The sequence below is a fragment of the Chelonoidis abingdonii genome, chromosome 8, assembly GCF_003597395.2.
Source record: "Chelonoidis abingdonii isolate Lonesome George chromosome 8, CheloAbing_2.0, whole genome shotgun sequence".
In the NCBI taxonomy this organism is placed as follows: Eukaryota; Metazoa; Chordata; order Testudines; family Testudinidae; genus Chelonoidis; species Chelonoidis abingdonii.
In genome coordinates this window covers 45,737,860-45,761,902 of record NC_133776.1, presented here as the reverse complement: position 1 = coordinate 45,761,902, position 24,043 = coordinate 45,737,860, and the positions used below count along the sequence as shown (strand labels likewise).

Genomic DNA, 24,043 nt, shown 5'->3' with positions numbered 1-24,043 from the left:
TATATATATATATATATATATATATATATAAAAAAAATCCTAAATATAAGGAAGAGATCTGTCAAACCGAGGGTTTGCCTGCATGGGTATTTAACGGTCCGTGCTATTGTTAACTGATTTTAAACAGAAGGGGAGACCATAAAAATCAGATCCACATTTCTGAGCAAACTTCAAAACAAAGCCCTTAAGAATCAATGACTGTCAAAAGAGTAGGGCTTTCCACAGCAGCCAGACAAACTGTTTTCAAACAAACAAAATATAAACAATGTCTTAAAGCAAATTAACTAGTCAGGAAGAACGTTAGTTGAAGAGCAAATATTTAAACAGAGCCAACATCTGCTAAGAGGTAGACAAACAAACAACCACTACCAAAGAGATTTATTTTCTTCAGCAAAAAAGGATAATTATAGGGTTTGTTAGTACTTATTGCTCACTTTCTGCACAATTGTGTATACTCAAGTCATCAACCTCAAGTTGGCTCATCAATTCAACTGCATTGAATCTTCATAGCCTACTCATATTCTGAGCAGAAGTGGATTTCTTTCATGCAGCTCCTACTTTAAATGTACCTCCTTACCCCCATCCAACTGCCATCACAGCACTTCAAGTTTTGACCCTAAGACAGATAAGCCATTTACTAACGCCAAGATTAACGCATCTCCATAGAGCAGTGGTTTTCAAACTGGGGTACGTGAGCTCTCGTCAGGGAGCACGCGAGAAAAATCCTGTAACGGCGGACAATGCACTTTATTTAGTGAGATCTGGCAATCTAATCCTAGGTACATGATAACCCGATCTCAGGTGGCAGTACCCAGCCTAAAAAGTTTGAAAACCACTGCCATAGAGGAACCAGAGAGAAGTGCAGAGGCATGAATAGTCCAGGTACTAGGGACAATCTTCTGTTCCACAAAGTACCCAGTTTGCTCCTCTTTGGAACCTGAGATACTCAAAGCACTAGGCATTTCTAGGTCTTATCCTGTGAAGTGCCAAGGACCTCAGGAGCCGATGGTGTTCAGTGCTCAGTACCTCTCAGTACTGGACCCAGGCTTTACAACCCAACAACACACACAAAGCACTGGAGGGGAAATTTCCTAACTGATCATTTCCTTTCTTTGCAGTTTTCTAGACCGATGCAGACATTTGCACTATAGCTTTCCCCAGTCCACCAGGTAGAGACAGAACACTAAAGAGGCACGTCATTTAGTTCAGCCAAGCTGTGCTCATAGGTGGCCTGGCAGCACCTGGGTGGCTTCACAACCCTGAGGGTACCCAAGGGGCATCCAAATTCCACATGTAACTTGAAGAAATTGTTGCGAAGCTGCTCTAGATTTGCACCAGGTTGTCAGCAGCCCCAAGGGAGCCCATTCTGGCAGCCCAGGATTACCTTTTTTCCCCTTGGAAATGCCCCCTTACCCTGCATCCTGGGAAGTGTGTGTGGGGGGGGGGGGTGTAGCATAGAGCCAGTTTTATACTGACTTCACATTACCTGGAGATTCCCCCACATCTACAGTTAGTCATTCTTTGCTAGCTTCTGCCAGGGGGATTGATTTAAACCAAAGTGATTTAAATCACCAAGCATGAAACCTTGATTTAAATCAGTAATTTAAATCATTTGTACTTCAGTTATATTCTTGCCACTGGTTGCCAACCAATGAGAATCAACCTTTAAAACATGCTAATTTGCAACTAAATGTTTTCTTTATACTAAATTTAGCGCTTCTTTTTGTTAAAAAGGATAACACTAAATCTAAACACATTTTTTACTTAAGCAATTACAAAGCTTAGCTTACATTTATTCAATCTTAATTTTTACAGTTTTTTTATGTAAGAAAATGGTGAATGATGCATTTTTTATTTACTAGATGATTAACTTGCAAGTTGTGTGAAGCTCTATTTGGATGGAAATTCCAATTCAATTAAAAAACAAAACCAACATTTTAATATTTGTATTAAATAAAGGTCTCTTAAATGAGCTGGATACACAAGAAAAAAGTTTATCAAAACTGATTCATTAAACAATTTATATATCCAAACTATTTATCTGAAGTTAGTGAATTGAACTGAACTGATTTTTTCTGGTCACCGTGTCCTTCAAGATTTTAGAACCAGTAGATCTCATCCTCTCATACTTAGATTTTATTCACAGACAGGAAAAGGAAAACAAGATTTTCTGCTTTTTCAACTCACAATCGGTTTCAGAACTTACAATTAACAAGTCATTGAACTAAACTAATAGAATGCATTGAAATGAAGAAAATACCTCTTCTGCATGTGCAGAGAGAGTGACTGCAGTCAACAGCTGGTTTAGCATGACAGCAAACCCTGGGTCCTGGTACTTAGCCAGAGACCTCCACAAGTTCAGTGATTTATTTCTTTAAAATTTCAGCAAACTTATTCTGCTTAACAGTACGTTTTATTTAATTTAACTGATTTTAATAGATGAAAATAAATTTAGGTCTTAACGTAAATTGTCAAATTTAATTTTAAATAAAATCAAATTTAAATAAAAAAATTGTTTTAATTGCATACTTTTATCCACCCTGGCCTCTTCTTTGAAGGCTGAAACATTCACAAAGCTTAGACCTAGTAATAAAAGCCCCTCCTTAAAGTGGGGCAGAGCCTGGATTCCAGCCATGTTTGGGGAGTAGAATGGGGAGATAGGCAGCTGGGGTATGTGGGTATGACGGCTCAGAGCATCAGCATCTTATGGAGGATGCAACAGTAGCCACATCCACCGGGCTCCTATGCCTCTGTGGCCTTTTTCACTCACTGGACTGGCTGCAGGATATGGGTCTTCCACTTGCTGGAAAGAGAAATAACTGATCTTATCTGAGTTGGCTAGACTCTTATATAACGGATATATGAAATTATCAGACGTGCTAGTGGTCTGCTTCCACCTGCTGGTTGGGAGGAACAGTAACCCAATCAGACTGGCATAGACTATGGCAAAGAGAATTCCATGTTGTTTCTGTTCACCTTGTTTGAATTCTTTGTACACACTTTAAATTTTAAAGTACTGTCAGACTGGGTAAAGCATGTTCCTTGTAATTCTAGGAAACCTGGGTTTCAAGATATTGGTGGTCTGAACACAGCGGATGGGAAAAAGAGTGAATATATATCATACGTAATTTAGCACAAATGACTTAAAAAAACACTAACGAGGGCACATCTGCACACAACTTGTGTGTGCAATTACTGCAAAAAGCGGTGTGGATAATTATGGTCATTTGTATGCATTATTACCCGTTTGCACATGTATTTGTGGTAAATGCACATTCTATGTAGGCATGCAAATATACAAGCATTTTATGTGCCCAACTAATTAAAAAAAATTAAAATCAGGCCCTTTCTATTTAGGAGAATCCCAGAATGGACTAGCTAGAAGAACAAACTTTAGAGTATTATTAAGCAGTACGATATCTCCTAAAGGTTGCCAGGGTAGATGCAAGTGGCAATTCAGAATGGGGAAGTTCATGCTGCCATGGTGCTGCTGTATTTAAAGCTAGTCAACAATATACTGCAGCAATGGTTCAAAACGCAGCTGTTTACAAAGACTGTTACTATAGCGTTGTGAGCTATTTCATAGTACGATGCTTTTACAAAATGTTAGATTATCCCGTGGATTAAAACACAACTTCCCTTTCCACCTTAATTAGTGCCTTAACTTCTCAAACACAAACGATGTTAATAAATCCTGTGTTAGGACAATATACAGGCAATAGGGCTGTGCAGCATATTGAACATAATGCTCTAAATGCCCCTAGTTATTGTGTAAATTTATATGCGATGGCAGATTATAAATACACTTAGAAAGCGACCATCACGTCTCAACAGCCGTTATTTAGTCAGACACTGAATTTAAAAATAGAGATGACTCAGCAGGTTAGGATTCAAAATTCCAAGACAGCCTAATAGGGACGGGAAGCACTGAGAACAGAATCTCTTTCCCCCAGTACTTTTCTCCCAAACTGGTGTGCACGTGTGTGATGAGGGGGCAGTATCCCTCTGTGCGGCTCTTGAAACACTGGAGCTGCCGCTGTTTTTTCAGCTATTTTATAATTGCCATCCTCAGGACCCCCCCATCACAGCTACTATTACACTGGTTGAGGAGGACTGGACAGGACTCCTTCCAGAGTCCCTTTAAGTCTGTAGAAGACTAATCAAAAGTTGGCCCAAAATTATTCCTACAAGCCACTTATATTGTAACCGAGCCCGGGCAGCACTGCTGTAGTTCAGGACAGTCAGCATTTTCATTAGATCTCCATCCCCTGTAAAACAGGGCTTAGAGTTCAGCCTTCAAAATTTGCTCCAGGTATGGAAAATCACCCGGGAGTGGATTAAAAATTGTAAAGGGGTAAAACTGAACCTATACTACATGAGTACAGTAATAATTTCCATAAGGATGTTTTACTTTGCTACAAAAACAGAAAAACATTTTTAAAATATTACAAAACCTTTTTAAAATCAAAGCAAACAAACTTTCCTCCCTTCCCATACATTCAAAAACACTCAGAAGAAACCACTGCAATCTAATAAGGTAAAATATACTTTTATCATCTCTTTGTAGTGTGGAATCTGGAATCTTTCAAAGTGAACATATTACTCATTAGTTCATAACAGCTCTAGAGATCTTATGTCACTTCTCCAGGCCATGATGAAGGAGATGTTCCCTCTTTTTTATTAAATGAAGTGGTGTTGGTACAAACTTAGGTATCGGTTAAGTAGGATGCTGTCTAGGATGTCTGATCAAATAGGGTATTGCTGGAATATAGCACTTGCATCACAGCAGTCACTCAACACCAAGTCAAACTATGGCCACTCTACTTTGGCTGTTGAATTCCTCGGCCTTTCTGGTTTCTACATCCAAAATGGTATCTTGGTTTCTGGCCATCTGTATACACATCGGATGTGTCTGGATCTTAGAGGTTCTCCAGAAAGCTGAGCATCACCTTCACTACCACGCTTCCTTTACGGATAGTGCAAAAGATTCTGGGATGAATTTAGGAACTAAAGCATGCAACTTCAAACTGGCCCTGAAAGATTATGTAACTCTGCCTTCCCCCATTCCTCCATCTGTTTGCCTCACTCTTGGGAGACAGAGGCTTAGCGCACAATCCTTCCTGGGAAAGGCTGCAGTCTCTGACTCCTGGTTTTGGCTGCAAAAAAGGCAGAGGTCTCCACTAAGAAAGAGTGAAATTTTTCACCATAGCCCCTTGCTTGTGAGGGTTTGATTTCACTGCAGCATCAGTTTGAGGTCTAACACGAGTGTTGCCCCTAACCCAAATCCCATCCACACAGAGCAGAGCAATCTCTAGCTCGTGTTAAATGGTGCTTTAAACTCGAGCTAGCTGGCCTTTCAAGAAGTATGGTTGAAGCTTACACGCTGCTGACAGGCAAGCTAGCGATGCAGTGCAAATGCAGCTACAACTCCAGTTAGCACAACTCATGAGCTGCTAATCCAATCACTCTGCTGATTCAATCACTCTATGAAGCTTGAATGTTGTTTCATAGTGTGGCTGCCATCACTTGAGCAAAGCTAGGTCAAGGGTACTAACTAGAGCTAACTCCTGCAATGAAGAGAAGCCCTAAGATTGTGAGAGGAGACTAACTGCGGAGTACTTTAGGAGAAAGTTTTGTTCCAATCCAAAGGGAGAATACTTTGCCAAATTGCAGGGCTAAGAGCCCTGAAGAGCCAACGAATGGCCCATACATTCATTTTAGGCAGGTCAAGTTGAACAACATCTAAGACAAAAGGGAAACCTAAGCTCTACAGCGTGAAGCCTGTTTCCCACCTCACTACTGCTACGCAGGTAGAGAGAATGAGACAGGCTCTCCAGGTGGAGTGCAACGGGCTGCGGCCATTCACTGATAGGCTGAGCTCTGCCCCCAATACTGCAAGCAAGCTGAAGGCCCAACCTCAGACTCACAGCACCTTGCCTTGCTGAATAAATAAACTTATCAGAGCACGACCCTGCGTCCTCTGCTTATCTCAATCAGATGAAAAGCAGCAGAGAGACTGTGTTAAGCACAAGGTAAGCAGTCTTTATTTGCTTAATTAGAACTGCTCATCAAATGAGAAATCCTGATTTACTGCAGAACTGATACAGGTGGTAATTGCAGAAGTATGGCCCTGCATACTTGGCCAATGTAGGGGTATTTTTTGAAAAGAATAATTTTTCCTGCTTCTAATACAAATCATAGAAAATAAGGAAAGACAGAAGCTTCACATAAGGATCCTCTGCCGAATCTCTCAGCTGCCAGCTTTTCGTTTCTTCAGGGAGAGTTTTAAATTAAACCCAGATTGTCTCCGTGAGAGTTACCAGAAACTCTAACTGCCAAAGCTGACAGAAATGCAAATGTGATTTGCAAATTTGGAAGTGTTATATTCTCCTCTCTTCTTTATACAAATACAGGCTGGTATCATTAAGACAAGCTGTGCGGGCAACAAGGGGCAAGTAAAACCCCCTCCTTGGAACTAAAAGAAAGAATGTCTAGAGTATTAACATTCTAATGCTGGCATTGCTGTTCCTAGGATAACATAACGTGAACGTGATGCTGAGAATGGGTCAGACACTGGAGTGCCTTCAGCTGTTTTCCTTTGATGACTGGGTAGGATACAGTAGCAAGGCAATAATAAACTTCTCATGCAAGTCTCCAACAAATGCACACGTCCTAACCTTTTTGTTAAATGCTGCCAGTTCAGAAACAGTGCGGTATGTTAGTCCATTGAAATGTCTCCATTCTCTTTGCTTTAGTCTAGCTGAAAAAGCGGATCAATACACTGATGGGAAAATTATATTCCTGCCAGCAGCAAATGTATTTGCAAGCCCTCAATGTCTGCTTTCAGTGTCTCAACCCTGGCAAAAATTGGTAATAAGGAGAAGTCAAGGAATCATTCTCATTCTCCTTTGTGTGTGTGTGAGAACAGCTTCAGAGTAGACACAGTCATTCACCTATGAATCAGCATGTATAAACACAATAGCAGAGAGCAAAGGGTGAATATGGCGATATTAACTTTTAGAATAATCATTTTTGACCCACATTTATTGCTCTGTCTCCGTTTGTTTTAGAGCCCCTCTAATTTTCTGTGTTGTAGTCAAAGGAGGATGGTTGTTATAATGTTAATTAGTAAGTAGAGCGTTTAAAAATATTACTGTATTTTAATTTTTGTTACACAGAACCCCCCCAGGTACCTTGGCCTGGAGGGTTGAGTGGAATTAATGCTTTGAAAAAAAAATTACTACTGCTACCAGGCACCTGTATATATTCTATTCTGTTCAGATTCTGATAACATATACATCAAAACAGTATTTGAGCAGCTTCCGGTAATGCTTTAAGAAACAGGACTAATATCTGTCACATGTGGCTGACTGGACTTTTCATGATGAAAGTAAAATAAAAATTAAAGGAAACAATTTTTTTCAAAAAGCAACGACAAACACCTGGCATGTGTTGCTACTACAATGTGGCATATATTTTTACCAGCAATGGAGTCAGAGACCATAGTGCCACTAGCACTGAATGAATTATTTATCCCTTTGGCTCTGCTTAACATGGGAAGAATAAACTGTTTAACTTCATTGTGAGAAGTAGTTTGTCACATTAAATGTTATCATAGTCTCATACTGAAAAGCTGTCTGTAATAATTAAGATTCAATTACATGAAACTCTATTAGACACTGTTATATCAATATAAAAACAACAGACTACATACTACTCGGTGGCTTCAAAACTCACTAAAAATAACATAACAAATGTAATGCAACTCCACCCATGCAACCAACTAAAATAATTATTAACCTATATTCAAATCTGCAAAGGTGACATCTGCATTCCTCATGGCTAAACTTGACTCTCCATTCCATGGTTAAGTATTCAAGGATTCTAGAATTTTGGCTGCTGATTCTGACCAGAGTCTCTGGGGATACATGGAGTCCAGTTTTATTTCTCTCAATGTATGGTTTCTGCTCTCTGTGACACAGTTCCTTCCCACCTCACAATGAGCCAGAGTTCATCACCCATTGAATTAAATGTAGAGTAATGAATTGGAGATAATTAGAAGACAGAAACAAATACATATTAGAAGAATTTATTCTTTTCTCACTCACTAAGTAAGTTGTTTGGATACCTGAAACCAATGAGTAATGATAAAACAAACAAAAAAAATGCCCTAACAACATGCCCATAAAATCTGTTCAACAAATGTCAGAGAGCTTACTCAGGTTGAGTGGTATGGAATTCTATTCTACAAGTAAATGGCCCCATTGACTCTACTCATAATACCTAAGGCTGGGAGAATATGGCTCTAAGCAATGTTCTTCTTATTATTTTTACTATGGTATGACCTGGAGGCCCCAAAGGAGATTACAGTCCCTCACACAGTGGAACCATGTATTCACACAGCAAGAGACAGATCCTACCCCAAAGAGCTTTATAATGTAAATAGACAACACAAAGGAAGTGTGTTATTACCCCCCACTCACAGATGGGGAACTGAGGCACAGCGAAATTAAGCAATTTGCATCTGAAATCTGTGCAAGAGTAGAAAATTGAACTCCGATCTTGAGTCCCAGCCAGTCTGTGCTTTAACCAGAAGACCATTTCTTTGTTGTCATGATGGGTCATATTTCAGAAAAAAGACTGAGAAAAGGATTTTAAATTTTGCTAACTAAAAATGCTGTATACTAATGACAGAATGGACTTTCTTCCAACTCCCAAAAGACCTTCATTAGGGATGCGGTTTTATCTATCAACGTCCCAGATTTTGCCAGTCTCTCTCTTAATCTGAACTTAATCGAACATATTACGTGGGTTTTTTTGAAGGGTGTCTGCATTTCACTTACGAAATTTTACCAGTCACCATCATCTGCAAATTAAAGCGATATGTTCTTTGGTTTTGTTTCTGGCACTTTATTGTCTCTCATTTGTTTTTTGTTTTGTTTTTTTAAAACAGCGTTGTACATACAAACTACATGAGCAAGGTAATTTCACAAGTCTATTCCCCTCATTGGCAAAAGGATAGTGAATGCTCAGTAACGTAACATGATGAAAATCTACTAGTGATGGCATAATACGGCGTGTCACTTATACTGGATATACATACACCACTCAAATTGCAGATATATTTAGGGATTTCAGTCCTAAGTGCTGCCATTTATGTATCACTAACAGGCAAAAATATTTAATTTATGACTGGCAGGAGATTGCTTCACTGTAATATAAAGTGCAATGTTACTTATAAGGACAACTCAAACCCCCAGACAGCTGACCCAGAATACTGCAGCAAACAATATTGCACATTAAATACAGTGGCGCTCTCTCTCTTTCTTGGTTTAATACTAAAATGTGCCCCGAGTCTGAAAGTATTCACTCTATTTAATAAGAGCAAAGTCTCACTGTAGTCTTTGCTCATTTATATTTGCTAGCACCTATGCAGATTTAAATTAAATAAAAGTACATTTTTAACCCTGAAAAAAGTACTACATTGGTTTGTAAGTTTGTATTTTCCAGGAAAACCCAAGAGCAGCAAAAAACCAGCAGAGTCAGAAATGGGCAGTGATCTCCATAGCAAAATTATTTTTGCTTCGTGGAAACATCTGAGGCTTTAAATGGTTCTGCGGTTGAAAAGGGCAGTAAGTACAGAGGAAAAACAAGATGTCCTCTAAACTATTGCCCAGACTGTGATATCTGGTTACACAGCAGGCTGAACATGGTTCTGGTTTGTTTGTAATTGCTCACCTTCATCCTGAAGCAGAGCTAATTACTACAAAACTCTTTTCTTGAAGAGACAATAGATACCAAATTCAAGCTTTGAATACTTTTCACACAGACAGGAGAACAATAGAACTGCAGTGTTAACAGCCAGCTCAGGAGTGGGCGATCACCCCCAGTACAGCTGTCATGAGTGTGATTAATCCCAGCAACAGAAGGTATATATAGGGAAGAAGGCAAATGCTAAATCATGTGGGCCAAATCCCTCTCCCTCATTCTGGAATTTCTCTGGGATTATGAGCTCTACAGAGTCTAGGGTACAAAACTAGCCCTCATAATTCCACTCCCAGCCATGGCTCTAAAGTCATTTGCCTATGTACTACCCAGGGGCTGCATCTGGCCCATAGTCGATAAAGACTTTACCTATTATTTTGGGATTATTTTATACAATAGAAACATGAAGCCCCAAGCAGCCATATTCACCATCCATTTTGGGAGCAGAACGACTATTGCTACCAATGGGACTTTAAAACCAAACCAAAAACAGTATGGGCTTCATTAGCGAGACTCTTGTAGTATAATAATCTTTAAAAATAAATAAAAACCTTCTATAACCAGCTCTCTTAAAAAAGTTCATGCTTGTTTGTGCACAGGAGAGTAAAAGTCACTGTTCAGCATAAATTGGGCTACCAAAGACCTATTTTGGGAAGTTCACTCCTATTATAATCCATAACAGATCACATAATTTAACTTGATTTTCCTGAAAAATAAGTAATTTACAGTACCATATTATCACCTCCAACTTGATAAATCCGGAATCATTTAGGCCACCTAATAAAATTCTGCAGCTTAATATCAGTATGGCCTGCACTACCAATTTGTTCAGCCTAGATTTGTATATTTAACAAGCAACAATCATGCATTATCATGTAATACAAATTAACAGTACCCAAATTAATTAATTTAGTTAGCATTTCCAGCATCCAAACTCCTTCTGTGCTTAATTGGTGCCAGCATGTAGCAGAGATTTACAAACAGATCTGCCTTTACTCATCATCTGGTCACTGATTATTAATATTATTAGAATAATTAAAGCACACGGAAACTGTTTGTTACATGATCAAATAAACTTGCATACCATAGCCTGGATCTAAGTATAACTGCTGTAAAAATCTTAAAGCAAAGTACAAAGGGAGATAACAAGAGAACCCAGGAAGATGTTTTGCATGACAGAGCAGATATGCACCTGTACAGATCAGCAGCAAGGATGGACAGGATGAGGATGCAAGGAGCCTTCCCCACCCCTTGCACTCTCTGCATGAGCTCCACCATCATCTTCATATTCTATAGCAGTGGTACCCAAACTTTTCCTGTCACGCCACCCCCTCCACACACATACACCTTTAAGCACCACTGCAGAGCCAACTGTGCAGTAATGGAATCTGTCCACGCTCCCCCTCCATTACTGCACAGTTGGCTCTGCAGTGGTGCTTGGGCTGAAGACAGAGCTGGGGGCAGAACTGGGGATGCGGGAAGAGCTGGAGATAGAGGCAGAGCTGGCCTGTGGCTGGAGCACAGCTGTGGCTATGACTGGAGTGGCGTTCCCTCCCTGCCCCCCATCGTACGACGCCCTGAATTTTCTTCTGTGCCCCCCCAGTGGGGCGGGGCCGCACAGTTTGGGGACCACTGCTTTATAGGCGCCCATCCTGCAAAGACTTAAGCTCATGCTTAACTCTAATATTAACTTCAGTGAGACTTAAAGTCAAGCATTTAGGACTTCACCAGGCCTCTGTTGCTGGTTGCAGCTCTAGCCAAAGGCAAACGGAAGAACATACGCTAAGACCCACTCCTACACTCTGCTGCAGTTCCCAGTAGAGCTGAAACAGCACCAGTGGGCAAAACTCTCACCCCAGCATGGGTTCAGCCCCAATAAAATTCTGAATGAGTTGGGGGAACATCCACCCATTACAATGCAGCCCCTCTGCAAACTCCCAGTGGATGTCTTAAAGCTACAGTCTGGCCATATAGATCCAATTCAATAAAGATACTATGTTCTCACAATGTGGAAGCCTATGTGAGACCTCCCGCAAATGAAAAGAGTTTTAGCAGGGATTATTTGGAATTCTGCAGCAACGCCGAACAGATGTTTGTAAACTGGGAAATAATTATACAACCATTTTAAACTCATACAGCTGGCTAAAGCTAAGCAACTATGTCAGAAAGAGAGCAATGCTTTGAGATGCCTAGATGGAAGGCACTATGGAAGAGCAAAGTGCGCTACAATCTAATAAATTAAGCCCCACAACCCTCCCACTTCCCATGAGATAAATAAGAAATAAGATCCCCGTTTAACATTTACAAATGGGGAAACTGAGTTACAGAGAAGTGAAGCGAAGTGACTTGCATGCATTCCTGTGAAAACTGGGGCCTCAGGACTCAGAACAGAACCCAGATCTCTTTCCTCCCACTTCTATCCAAGCAACCACAAGACCTTCCTTCTGCAATTTAGCTCATTTATTGGGACAGCTGGAACTAGAGAAATGCTGAGACAGTCAATATCCTTTCAAGCCCACAGTTATGCCAGTAAGACCCCCGAGACTTTACTAGAGTGGCACAAGTTAAACTGAGGGCAGGTTTCTTTTTCTTAATATTGTCAACACTCAGGAGTCTCAGAAGAGACTCAAGCACACGAGTTCCTTTCAGTTTTTATACAAACTGTACAGTTAAGCTTAATCTCCGAACACACCCTCTATTGTATTTTCTCCCATCCAGAAACAGATGAAAGTAATAGCTTTTCAGGTTCTTTCTTGTCCCCTCCCCCACACCAGTCAGAAAACAAGAAGTTTGTGTAAAATAAAAACCTAGGAGATATTTTAACAGATTTATATTAGTATAGTTTTACAATGCTATAAAATATCATTTCTGTAAGTCAAAAATTATCTGTCATACAGTATTTTAATCATATAAAGTACTGAATATTGCATAAGTGCTATCATGTTGCTCATTGAAATCATACTAATTGTATTAATAAAGTGCTTTAGTAGAATGCATGGTAGTTTTAAAAAAAATAGTTTGTTCATGTTGCCAGTACAGGAGTTTATAAAAGTTGGATATTTCTGTCTGATTTAGACTGCACTGTACATGAAAGAACCAAAAAAAATTAGTTTTATAATGTCAATACAGTCCACACAATTGTGATTAATGTATTTTCTTTAAAAAAAAAAACCAAACAAACGGAACTAGTGTGTTTTGGACAACCATCACACAGCACACACTGCATATTCAAATCACAAGAAAACAAAAGGAGTTTTTATGTCTGCAAAATTGGAACTAAAATGGAAACCCATTACTGGGCAGCCGTCACTGACCCAACCTGCAGTTCTGTCGTGTAAAGACAAGCATTTAAAGTGTCTACAGTCTAAAGCTTCATTATTTTTCACAGAATTCAAACTGTCAATGCAGGTAATCTGATCCTCTGGGAATCAAATGTTACTTAAAGGCATAGTTTCAACTTTCAGAGGCACAACGTATTCTGAGTAGCTGGATGTCGGTGTATATAGACATCAGACGATAAGGGAGTTGGACGTCAGATTTAAAAAAGAAATCTTTGCTTTAATCAGAGTTTTTTGGGGGGGCGGGGGGGAGTTAACTACCAGAGAAGAGACCCTAACATGACAATAAACAAGCAGCTACTCCTGCAAACACTGACAAGCGTTGACCACCATGAGTGATCTCAAGAGATTTAAATGAAACTAGCCACAATACTAGGGACTATCTAGGCAAGGTATTTATATGGCCCAGGCTACCACAGTAGCTGAACACCTCACAATCTTTCAATTTATTTATCCTCACAGCACCTGGGAGAGGTAAGTGCATGCTTTTATCCTCTTAGGGCAGATGGGGAATGGAGGCATAGATGAGCAGGTGCCTAAAGATGTAGAGACTAGCAGACTTGCCCCAAGTCAGGGAACTACACCTGGGTCTCCTATGTCCCAGGTTAGCACCTTCTACCCACTGGACTGTCCTTCACCTCTTATTACTACACCCAATACTAACTGTCTGCAGGAGTGGCCTCCAAGATGAACTTCCATAAGGGCTGAAAGTGATGGGCACGATTCTCATCTTTCTTACGCTGATGTGAAGCCAGAGAGGCTCCACTGAAGGCAATGGAGATACCCCCACCATATAATCACGATAAGAGAACAGACAGAGCTGATGCCTCTACAGACAGCATCCCTCCTTCATCCAGGATTTCAGTACAGGATAGCAGAAAGCAATTTAAAACGTGCGGTTCTGTGTTCAAAAAGCGAGAACAGGTCCTTAAAGGTGTATGCTTACAGCTCAGGGTGTTTTAGCCCAGGCAAAGGAAAAAATGGGGTGGACACTTCTTAAGGGAAACCCTGCAGGGTGGAACAGATGGTGATGTAACCATGCCTGGAAATGTAGGTTTAAAAAAAAAAACAAACAAACAAAAAAAAATCGGATTGTTGTCAAGTCTTAGAAAAAAAATTCACCCTGATCACATTAACCTGCACTTTGGAAATACATTTGCTAATGTACAGGATAGCCTTGCTTGCTTTTCTTAAGGACTATCACACAAAATAGAATTTTCTGAAAAGATTCAGCCTATGCATAAAGTTTAGGAGAGGTGGCTGAAAAGTCAATATCATACAACCATCTCCTAACTTTATTAAATGTCACCCTACAGGAATTAACATTCAGTTAAATTCAGTTCTTCCTAAGGAGAACTAAAACCTTACCAGGGAGAAATTCTTTCATATCTGTCACAAGAATAGTGAATTTTGTGAAATTTGCTAAATATGTATTGCAATGGAACAGACTCAAGGAATACTGAGGATATTTTCATGTCTAATCAAAAACAGAAGTAAACCAAGACATTACAAGCAAACAGATGCACACCACATGGAATGGCAGGTAGCTGGCTGTGTTTCCAGCACGAGATACACCTGCTCAGAGGAGCAATGACGGGGTAATTCATGTACACACCATCTTGTAGGCTAGATACACCTTTATTCCAGGAAACCATGCCCTGTTTAATCATCATGGTGCCTAAGAGTGCCCCAGGACAGAATGTCCTCTTGCTACCTGCATCACACATAATGCTGCTACTTGCTTGCCCGATATTTGCTTTTTCTACCCATTTTTTCTACTTGCATTTGCACATTTCAGGACAAGGTCTATAATTCGGAATGTCCTAAAGCAGCTATGCTGGAAAGAAGAAAAAACACCTACCAATAAGAGTGCTATCAAAAATAAAGGAGCCAGGCTAAAAAATGGCAATTAGAGGCTGGGTTTTTAAAGCAGCCTAAGGAACTACAGTACCTACATGCCATCGAATTTCAATGGAATTTGAGCTCCTTTGAAATTCCCAGCCTAAATTTCCAAGTTTAATGACAATTAAATCCCACCTGGCTCCCCACTACCAGTGACCATCCCCTCTCCCCGGGAGCAGTTTCATAATCTCACATGAGAGCTCTGAAGCAAGCTACAAGAATTCTGAGAAAATTATCAGTGCAATAATGACTGACACACAGGATTGTTGTCAAGAGAGATCACTTCATCCCCTGGCCCCAGTCAGATTACATTAGAACCCTGTCACGTGGCAGACTCAGTATTACTACTCAGACTTTAAGATCTTTTGGGGCAGAGCCAATCTTTTCGTTCTGTGCTTCACACAATTGGGTCCTGGTCCATGACTGGAAATCCTAGGTGCTTCTGCAATACAAGTAATAATCCACTGACTCCAACAGCAACTGCAAGTTAAATTAGGCCCCCATACTCAGATAAAGGTTCAGTCATTACAAATGAGCAGATTTTTCAAGCCCTCTCTTTTTAATAATTACTATTTTGAGTGAAGAAAACTAACTCTGGTTCTGAACTCAATATTTTCCTAGCAAAGTCAACAACCTTTTTTTTTTTTTTTTTTTTTTTTTTTTTTTAAAAGTACAAGCACAGCTAGTCATTTAAATTAGCTGCAAGAATGAGTCTATACAGTCCCCTGAATGCAACTGGTAAGACAGAGAACCACCTGCTTCAGTCCTGCCAAACCTAATAGCTCCATCATCTAAAAGATGCCCCTCTCTGATCTTATCAAACGTATTTGCAGGTCTTGAGATTTCACTGATATTAGACTCTCTAGATAAAAACAGGAGAACTGAACAATCACATGGAAAGACCAGAGGGGAGACAAACAGGGGGGAGAGGCTATGGATTTTCAAACAAAAGGAATTCAAGTTTTCCTGGGGAAAAAAAAGTCATGTTTTCCTTCTCCAACAAAAGGAGTTGTTGAAATATTTGTCAGACACAGCGGATAATGCTAATTATGTGGTGAGAACTTAGTCATCCATTTCACACTGAAAGAAAGGCAAATCTTTTAAAGGAAACTTGAAGAATATTTTAATATACAACCTTCTAGATTTTAAATATAAACAAGGCAGGCACTAGGGGCCTGATTTTTAAATGCATTCTGGAATTGCTCTGTTCAGCACTGCAAACCCTAACTGACTCTGGGTATGTCTATATAGCAGCTGGGAGGTGTAATTCGCAGCTCAGGTAGATATACTCGCGCTAGCTTTGCTTGAGCTAAAAAACAGCAGCGTGGCCATGGCAGCATGTATGGTGGGCTGGTCAACTAAGTATGTACTGAGGAAGACAGACAGAAGAGTATTTGGGTGGCTAGCCCTCGCTGCCACCTGCGCTGCCACAGCCCCACTGCTATGTTTAGGGTGCTAGTTCAAGTCTACCTGAGCTGGATATCACACTTCCCAGTCGCTACATAGATATACCTTCAGAGGCCTAGGTCTCATTTTCAAAAGGGACTTAGCCACTTAAGGCACACTGATTTAAATGGGAGTTAGGTCCCTAAATACCTTTGAAGGTCTGAGTCTTAGTCTAAATCTCATTTTTAAAAGGAGACTCCTAAATCAGGTTTCAGAGCAGCTGTCATGTTAGTCTGTATTCGCAAAAAAGAACAGGAGTACTTGTGGCACCTTCAAGACTAACAAATTTATTTGAGCATAAGCTTTCGTAGGCTAAAGCCCACTTCATTGGATGCATGCAGTGGAAAATACAGTAGGAAGATATAATATAGACAGAGAACATGAAACAATGGGTGTTACCATACAGACTCTAACGAGAGTGATCAGTTAAGGTGAGCTATTACCAGCAGGAGAGAGAGAAACTTTTTGTAGCGATAATCAAAATGGTCCATTTGCAGCAGTTGACAAGAAGTTGTGAGGAACAGCCAGGGGCGCGGGGAATAAACACGGGGAAATAGTTTTACTTTGTGTAATGACTCCTAAATTACTAGCCTGAGCACAGCAACACCTAAATACCTTTCAAAATCTGGGCATCAGTCCAGTAGGGTACACCATCTTTGCTTACACCTATGGGACCTAGGTGTCTAATTAGTAGGGCCCTACCAAATTCATGGTTCATTTGTCAATTTCAGACATAGGATTTTAAAAATCATAATTTTCATGAAATTTTAGATTTAAATAGTTGAAATCGTGGTCTTGTAATTGTAGGGATCCTGACCCAAAAAGGAGTTGGGGGAGGGAGTCGCAAAGCTTTTGTAGGGGAGGTTGCAGTATTGCTACCCTTACTTCACTGCCTTCAGAGCTGGGCAGCTGGAGAGCAGTAGTTGCTGGCTGGAAGCCCAACTCTGAAAGCAGAGCTGTTGCCAGCAGCAGCACAGATGTAAGGATGGCATGGTATGGTATTGCCACCCTTACGTCTGCACTGCTGCCTACAGAGCTGGGCCCTGAGTCAGCAGCCGCTGCTCTCTGGCCGCCCAGCTCTGAAGGCAATGCAGAAATCAGAGCGGCATGGCATGGTATTCCCATCGTTACTTCTGCGCTGCTGCTAGCGGGACGCAGACTTCAGGGCTGGGTGCCCAACCAACAGCTGCTGCTCTCCGGACACCCGCTTTGAAGGCAGCGCAGAAGTAAAGATGACAATATTGTGACCCCCCCCATAAATAACCTTGTGACCCCCCCCAACTCCCTTTTGGGTCAGGACCCCCAATTTGAAAAACGCTGGTCTCCCCATGAAATCTGTATAGCATAGGGTAAAAGCACACAAGAGACCACATTCCACCAGGGGAGACCAGATTTCATGGGCCATGACATGGTTTTTCCATGGCTGTGAATTTGGTAGGGCTCTACTAATTAGCCACCAGAGGGAGCTTGTTTTGCTCCATAAGTGTGATTTTGACAAGTACGTGTGTGCACATATTGTACTGAGAACCTAATAGAAAAATCACAAAGCAGAAAATACGTAAACATTTTTTTTTAAACAAAGGACTTTGGCATGAAAATGATCACATTCAACCAAAACCTGTTCCAATATTCATACCAAGATCATTGCCAAATTTAGTAAAAACAGGACATAATTTAGCACGTGTTGCTTCTTCAGAAGTACTACCACCAAGTGTGCAGAACCAGGAGAATTTTTCGATCTTTCAGCTAACCTAAGTTCTTCATAACAAGCCCACTAGTACTTTAACATACTTAGCTGGCATGGCTACAACACAAAGATGATAATAATAAACCCTGTTACTACTACTGGTAGACAATGGAGATCCACTTTTAGATCAAGTGACAGAGACCTGTGGTTTGAGAACAGAAAATCCCACATTCTATTCTTTATATCTCATCTGTAGTTTTGCCAGTCATTGTGCTTGTAGCTTTATTACCGCAGATCTCTAGAAAAACTCAAAAAATAAAATTCCTATATTTGTCATTAACACAGTAACATCCTGAAATCCCCACCAAATTAGGTCCTGTACAGAGAGTAAAAGAACAGTTCTACTCAATTCTTAATTTAGCTAAGATCCCTACAATGGCTCTCATACATACACTTGACAATGTCTCTCTCACAAAGAGCATAATGTAGTCACAGGAACAGTTTGTGGGAGGCTAGAAGAGCTGAGAGATGAAAGCAAGTGGTTCTGACTCAGGCAAACTAAGCAGCCAGTAATGCACAGGGTTAAGTGATACTTACATGGTTGAGTAGCGGAATTGCCTTCAAAAGTGGATACCCATGCTAGCTCAAAACGCACCATTTGCCCATACTACCTCCCAGCTCATAGAATTTCTGGCTCAGCATGAGAGGGAACCAAGTTTTGAGAAGCGATGCTTGGGGTAAATGAATTCAAACAGCATACTGCCCTCTCACAGCAGGCACATTTAAACACACAACCCTGCTCAAGAATCTGTGTAAAGGGCCCCAACTCAACTCAGAGCACCCCAGGCAATGGGCTAGTGATGGGGTGGGGTGGATATTTCACAAAATGTGGGGTTTAAAAGGACAATAAGTCTTCTGGCAATGAGTCCTGCACTGGGAATATTCTCCAAATGGTAGGAAGCCTGTGCCCAGCCAGTTACCAACTGAGTAGATGTGGGCCTGGCGAATGTTGCCAACTACACCGAGTGCAAGGGGAGGGAGTATCTCCCCTTAGTTTATAAATCTTCTCTATAGCAGATATTTATATGGAAATCAGGGGGTCCGGTTGGGATGCAGAGATTACTGATACAGGTAGATTTTTTTTTAAGTATTTGAGAGTTTTGCCATTGACTTCAAAGCCATGAGATTTAACACCTTGTCTCTTCCTAAAGCACATTTAATAATAGTATCTGAAATATTTAGAGTGCTTATACATGTGAATGCATTGTATAAACCTTAATGTAAAGTTAGAAACACACCCTGCACATTTAATGAGAAAGCCAGGGGGCTGGACTCTTCCCTTCATCAGATCTGTACATGTCACTGAGCTAACAACAACAACTGTGTAGTCGACTCTCCAGCTGCTCTGTACACTCACAACAGTAACTACTATCTGCTGAGCCAAGAAGTTTTTATATTAGTCATAATCTCTTAAATCATTAAAAATTGTAGATTAAAACATCTGAAGTGTGCTAAAATGAACAGAAATGCAGCTAACTCATTTTGAGTCACAGCCTGCATGGCTGGTACACCCTCAACTTCTTCTGAAGTCAAGAGGAGTCTGGGGATGCATGAGCCCTTTAATGACGGTACCAGACTCCTGAGCCAGTCCCAACAAACCAGGAGCAAGGCGGCCACATGTAGTTCTCTCTTGGCAGCCAAAGCCATGCGGCGATAAAGCAAGTTCCTCCTTTGCGAAAGAGGAAGACTATCGGAGGAGGAAAAACAGTAGGAGCTTCTTCGGAAGGAAGAGGATAAAATGTAGTTGCCTCCAAAGAGTGAAGAACTGATGACTTTTAGGGAAATCCATGCACGTCTGGCAAGCCACAAGATTGGCACTGGAAAACCTCTCTCACAGGGACTCCAGTAAAAGCAGAGCCAGGCTGCTCATTACTAAACTACCCCAATCAGCACTTCTTACTAAACTAAAATTGCTCCTACTGTTTGTTGTTGTGTAGACATTTACAGAAGTGACTGGAATCTTGAGCTGATCAGATTTCTGTCAAGCATTACAGTGGGTAACTAAAACACGTTTCACTGTATTTAAGCAACCACCCAAAGGGACAACAACATTTAGTGCTTAACATAAGTGATTTGCTAATAAAGGTGGAGCTGTATTCTACCCAGTATCTTTGGGAGTGCTATAAAAAGTGGTCTCTTTAAACAAAATGTTATCAGTTACGGTTTCTTGCTTAGATGTCACTGAAAATCTATTTAAAGACCTTTAATCTGAAATGATCTAAACAATAAGTACATCCTGTATATGATAGTCAAACCAGAAGCATACACAATATACACTCTGTGCCCAATCAAAATTGCCATGTGCATTTTCACAGTAAAATACATTCATGTTTTATCTTTATTATACTGATAAATACAGATGAAAGTTTCTAAATTCTTAGACGTTTGAAGTACACATGACAATCATCAACGATGAACACAAAGAGTTCTCATTTTGTATTTTTAAGTACACAATTGGCTGTGCTATAGGCAGAACATTCACATGGGAAGACACTATTCCCCATATTTTCTCTCTTCATTCCACCAGTTTTTACAACAATATTTATCTGTACAGTTTCACTGTTTACAATACTATATTGTCAAAGGTAAACAGTTTGATACTATATTTTCAATCACTATTGCTTAAGATTGCAAACATGAATGCTGGTAACTTTTTAGAAATAATAAACAGAGAAATCTGCCTCATTTCTTTACTCATCTCAGCATTTCCTAGGCACAAGAAGTTTTATACACAGTGAACCTGAGGATGGAAGATACTTATATCTTATGAAATCCATTTCACACAATCCTAAAATATGATCAACACTGAAGTCTGTACTATCATCATTTCATTTAGTGTTTCATCCATTCCCATGTTCTCTCTTTCATGACAATACTTCTTAAATGTTTACTCCCTTCAAGACTTTATAAGCTGCATGACATATTTAAGCTCTCCCTTACAGATAATTTGTAATCAAGTGAAAAGGGTCTTTTTTGCTTCACTGGATTCTTTGCCCTCTCTAAAAAAAGCCCTCCATTGAAATTCTCCATTATTTCACTCTCAGAAACCTCCCATTTTACTTTAAAATCCACCTTTCAACAAAGAAAAAGTTCACATTTGTGAACAGAAGTTCAGCTGTCTCCATTTGTATCTCAGATGATGAGAATGTTCCCCATAAAACGACACTATTGAAGTATTCATCATAAGAAATTCTGCAGCTTAGAAATGAACTACAAACTGCTATCTTGCTGAGATGTCCCTGTAGGTTGGCTTTGCCATGTACACTTGCATATCTTATGCTTTGTCTGAATTAGGAAGCTCCCATAAGTGAGCAAGAAAGCTCTCGGATATGGGTCACAAGTCTGTGAATCAGAACATAGGCAATGCTTTAAAAATAAACAAAGTAAACAAAAATAAATGCAAGTCTCAGCAGATATTTTCCCCCAGGTTTTTCAAAAACCTAACCAGACCTTTAAATATTATTTATGTTTCAGAGATTTTCTGAAAAGAAAATTCTGTATTTGCCAAAAAAACCCACATTTAGTTTGTATTCCACATCCAGTATTAAAGTAGCAGGAATAAACTCTGATGAAGGTGGCTGGGGTTACTGTCCTGTTTCAAACACCTGACAAAGGTCATTTTACTTACACTTCAATTTTTAACTGACAAATGTTTTTTAAACTGCTTTTCATCCAAAAGAAGATTAGGAAAAAAAAATCATCTCTGCTCTCTTGTAACCTTGGAGCACTTCCTAGCTTTGAAATCAAACCCATGGGATTTTGACTATCCTGGGTTCTGACCCAAATCCCCTAGATCACACAATGTACAACGATGAAAGGAATCACCCGAAATCTCAGAGCCTTTTGACATTAAACACATTTTCACTTCAGAGAATCAAGTAAAACCTTGTATAACTGGAGACTTTACAATTGTTAAAAAGGGTTAGGTGTGGCACATCTGGGGTTACCCTCCTCCTGAAGAAATCGGAGCTCTGACTTTTCACCCTCGCTGACTTTTAACTAACTCCCTTTAAAAAAAAACAACAACAAAAAAACTACAAGAAATGGTTTTTCTCCTCATCCCAACAGTCCAGAACAGACTACCTTCCCATGCAATAAACACCAACTTAATTGCACTGCTCATCTGAGAAGGAGAGAGGAAATCACACCATTATTTGGATGGATCACTGTTAAATAGATAGGTTCATTTACTAGAAAGCTGATGGGATGAGACGGAGACGTCCTGGAGTGTTGGGGGGGGATCCCCTTTATTTTGGAGAAGACCTGCCAATACCTCAGGAGCTGGTGCCCAACAACCCCAGTTTGCACACGCCTGCAAAGCACCATCCTGCCTGAGTCCCACCTTCCAGCCAGCCACGGACCCTGACAAAGCGGAGTCTCTTTGTACAGGGAGCCGGGAGGCTGGGAAGCCGGGCTCCTAGCAGAGGTTGCCCTCTACGGGAGAGCCTTTGTAGAGCGCTGCCTAGTGTTTCGGGGTAAGGGTCTGGGGGTGCAGAGAGGCTCACCTGAGATCTCCGCCTGGGGTACCCCGTGCAGGCTGAATCCTTTGGTCGCATAAAACTGCCGGACCTCGGTGCAGCTCTTCGCTTTGCTGCCACTGTCACCCTGAGCCGGGGAGGCGGCGACACACAGAAGCCAAAATCCCCAGGGAAAGAAATGCATCCTCCTTCTCCGCCGAGCCCCCCAACCTGCAGCGCAAAGGACAATCCCAAGGTCCCGCTGACCCCGGACTCTCTCCCTCTGCCCGGCGCTCGCTAGCTGTTTGCAGGCACGGTGCACGGAATAGCGGGTGGAGGAGCTCAGTCCCACCTTCCCCCAAGCATCGCTGCCTCTCTGCCCCCCTAAAAAAACAACACTCCGGGGAAAGCAGATGGCAAGGGAGGGGGAGGGTTAATAAAAAGTCCTCAACCCACAGGCAAAAATCAGTGGGACCTAGGCAAGGCGGAGAGAGCCTGTGACTTCCAACAGCTATTGCAAGAAGATGGGGAAGAAGGACCGGGGAAAATCCTGGCTTTTCTGGGGCTGACTTCCCAAGGATGGTGCAGTTGCCACCACTCAGAACGCAGGAGCTCCCGGGGATGGAACGTGGCCCCGATCCCAGCAGAGGCAGATCCCACTTGTGTGTAAACGCTCTGGCTAGAGCAGAGGGCGCATCTCCCCCCACGCTCCGGCAAGGCGCTGCTGCAGGGGATGGTTGCGTTGCAAACGGATTACAGCCCGGAATGGGCAAAGTTTGAGGCCGGCAGCTAAGGGAGAGCGTGGAAGCTGCAGGGGCGGAGGCGGCGCGGCTCTCCTCGGGAGCAGCAGCACAGCAGCGCCCGTGTCCCAGGCAGGAGCAGTGAGCCCAGCCGGCAGCAGCGGCGCACCACCTGCAAAGAGAGCGAGGGCGGGGAGGCTCCGCGGCAAGGCAGGGCTTCCCCCGCCGGACGTGGCATCATGCAGCCCCTGCGCCAATCAAGGACGGGGAGCGGCCCGCCCCCTGCCTTGCCCCGAGGCTCCTCCCACGCCTACCCGTGGGGTTGCTCCGTTAAACTCTGCTGGGGGGAGGCTGCTCTGCAGGCTTTCCGCGTGGTGACAGCAGCCGCCGCCGCCACCTGCTAATTGGCACTAGTCAGGACAATGCGCGCCCCTGACACCGTTCCGCAGTCTCTGCACCTTGGGCTCCCTTCGGCGCTGGTTATCTCCTTCGGCCACAGTCCGGCGTAAGCCCAGCCTGCGCTCGGGGCCGTCTGGCCAGGTCCGCGGCCTGGAGCCCTCTGCACAGTGCGAGGCAAAGTCCGGCATGCAACCTGCACCCGGGTGTCCATTGCATACCTCACCTAGCATGCACCTGGTGCTCCATTAC

General features: G+C 41.7%; 1 protein-coding gene across 1 annotated transcript in view; it reads right to left on the bottom strand.

Moving 5' to 3' along the window:
* GPC1 (glypican 1) overlaps nucleotides 1-24,043 on the bottom strand; it is a 738,496-nt gene that overhangs the window by 287,943 nt on the left and 426,510 nt on the right. The window contains exon 2 of the mRNA XM_032764746.2: nucleotides 22,704-23,224. Coding sequence (XP_032620637.1) covers nucleotides 22,704-22,860 — 157 coding nt within the window. The 5' untranslated portion in view covers nucleotides 22,861-23,224. The remainder of the gene's footprint in view (nucleotides 1-22,703; nucleotides 23,225-24,043) is intronic.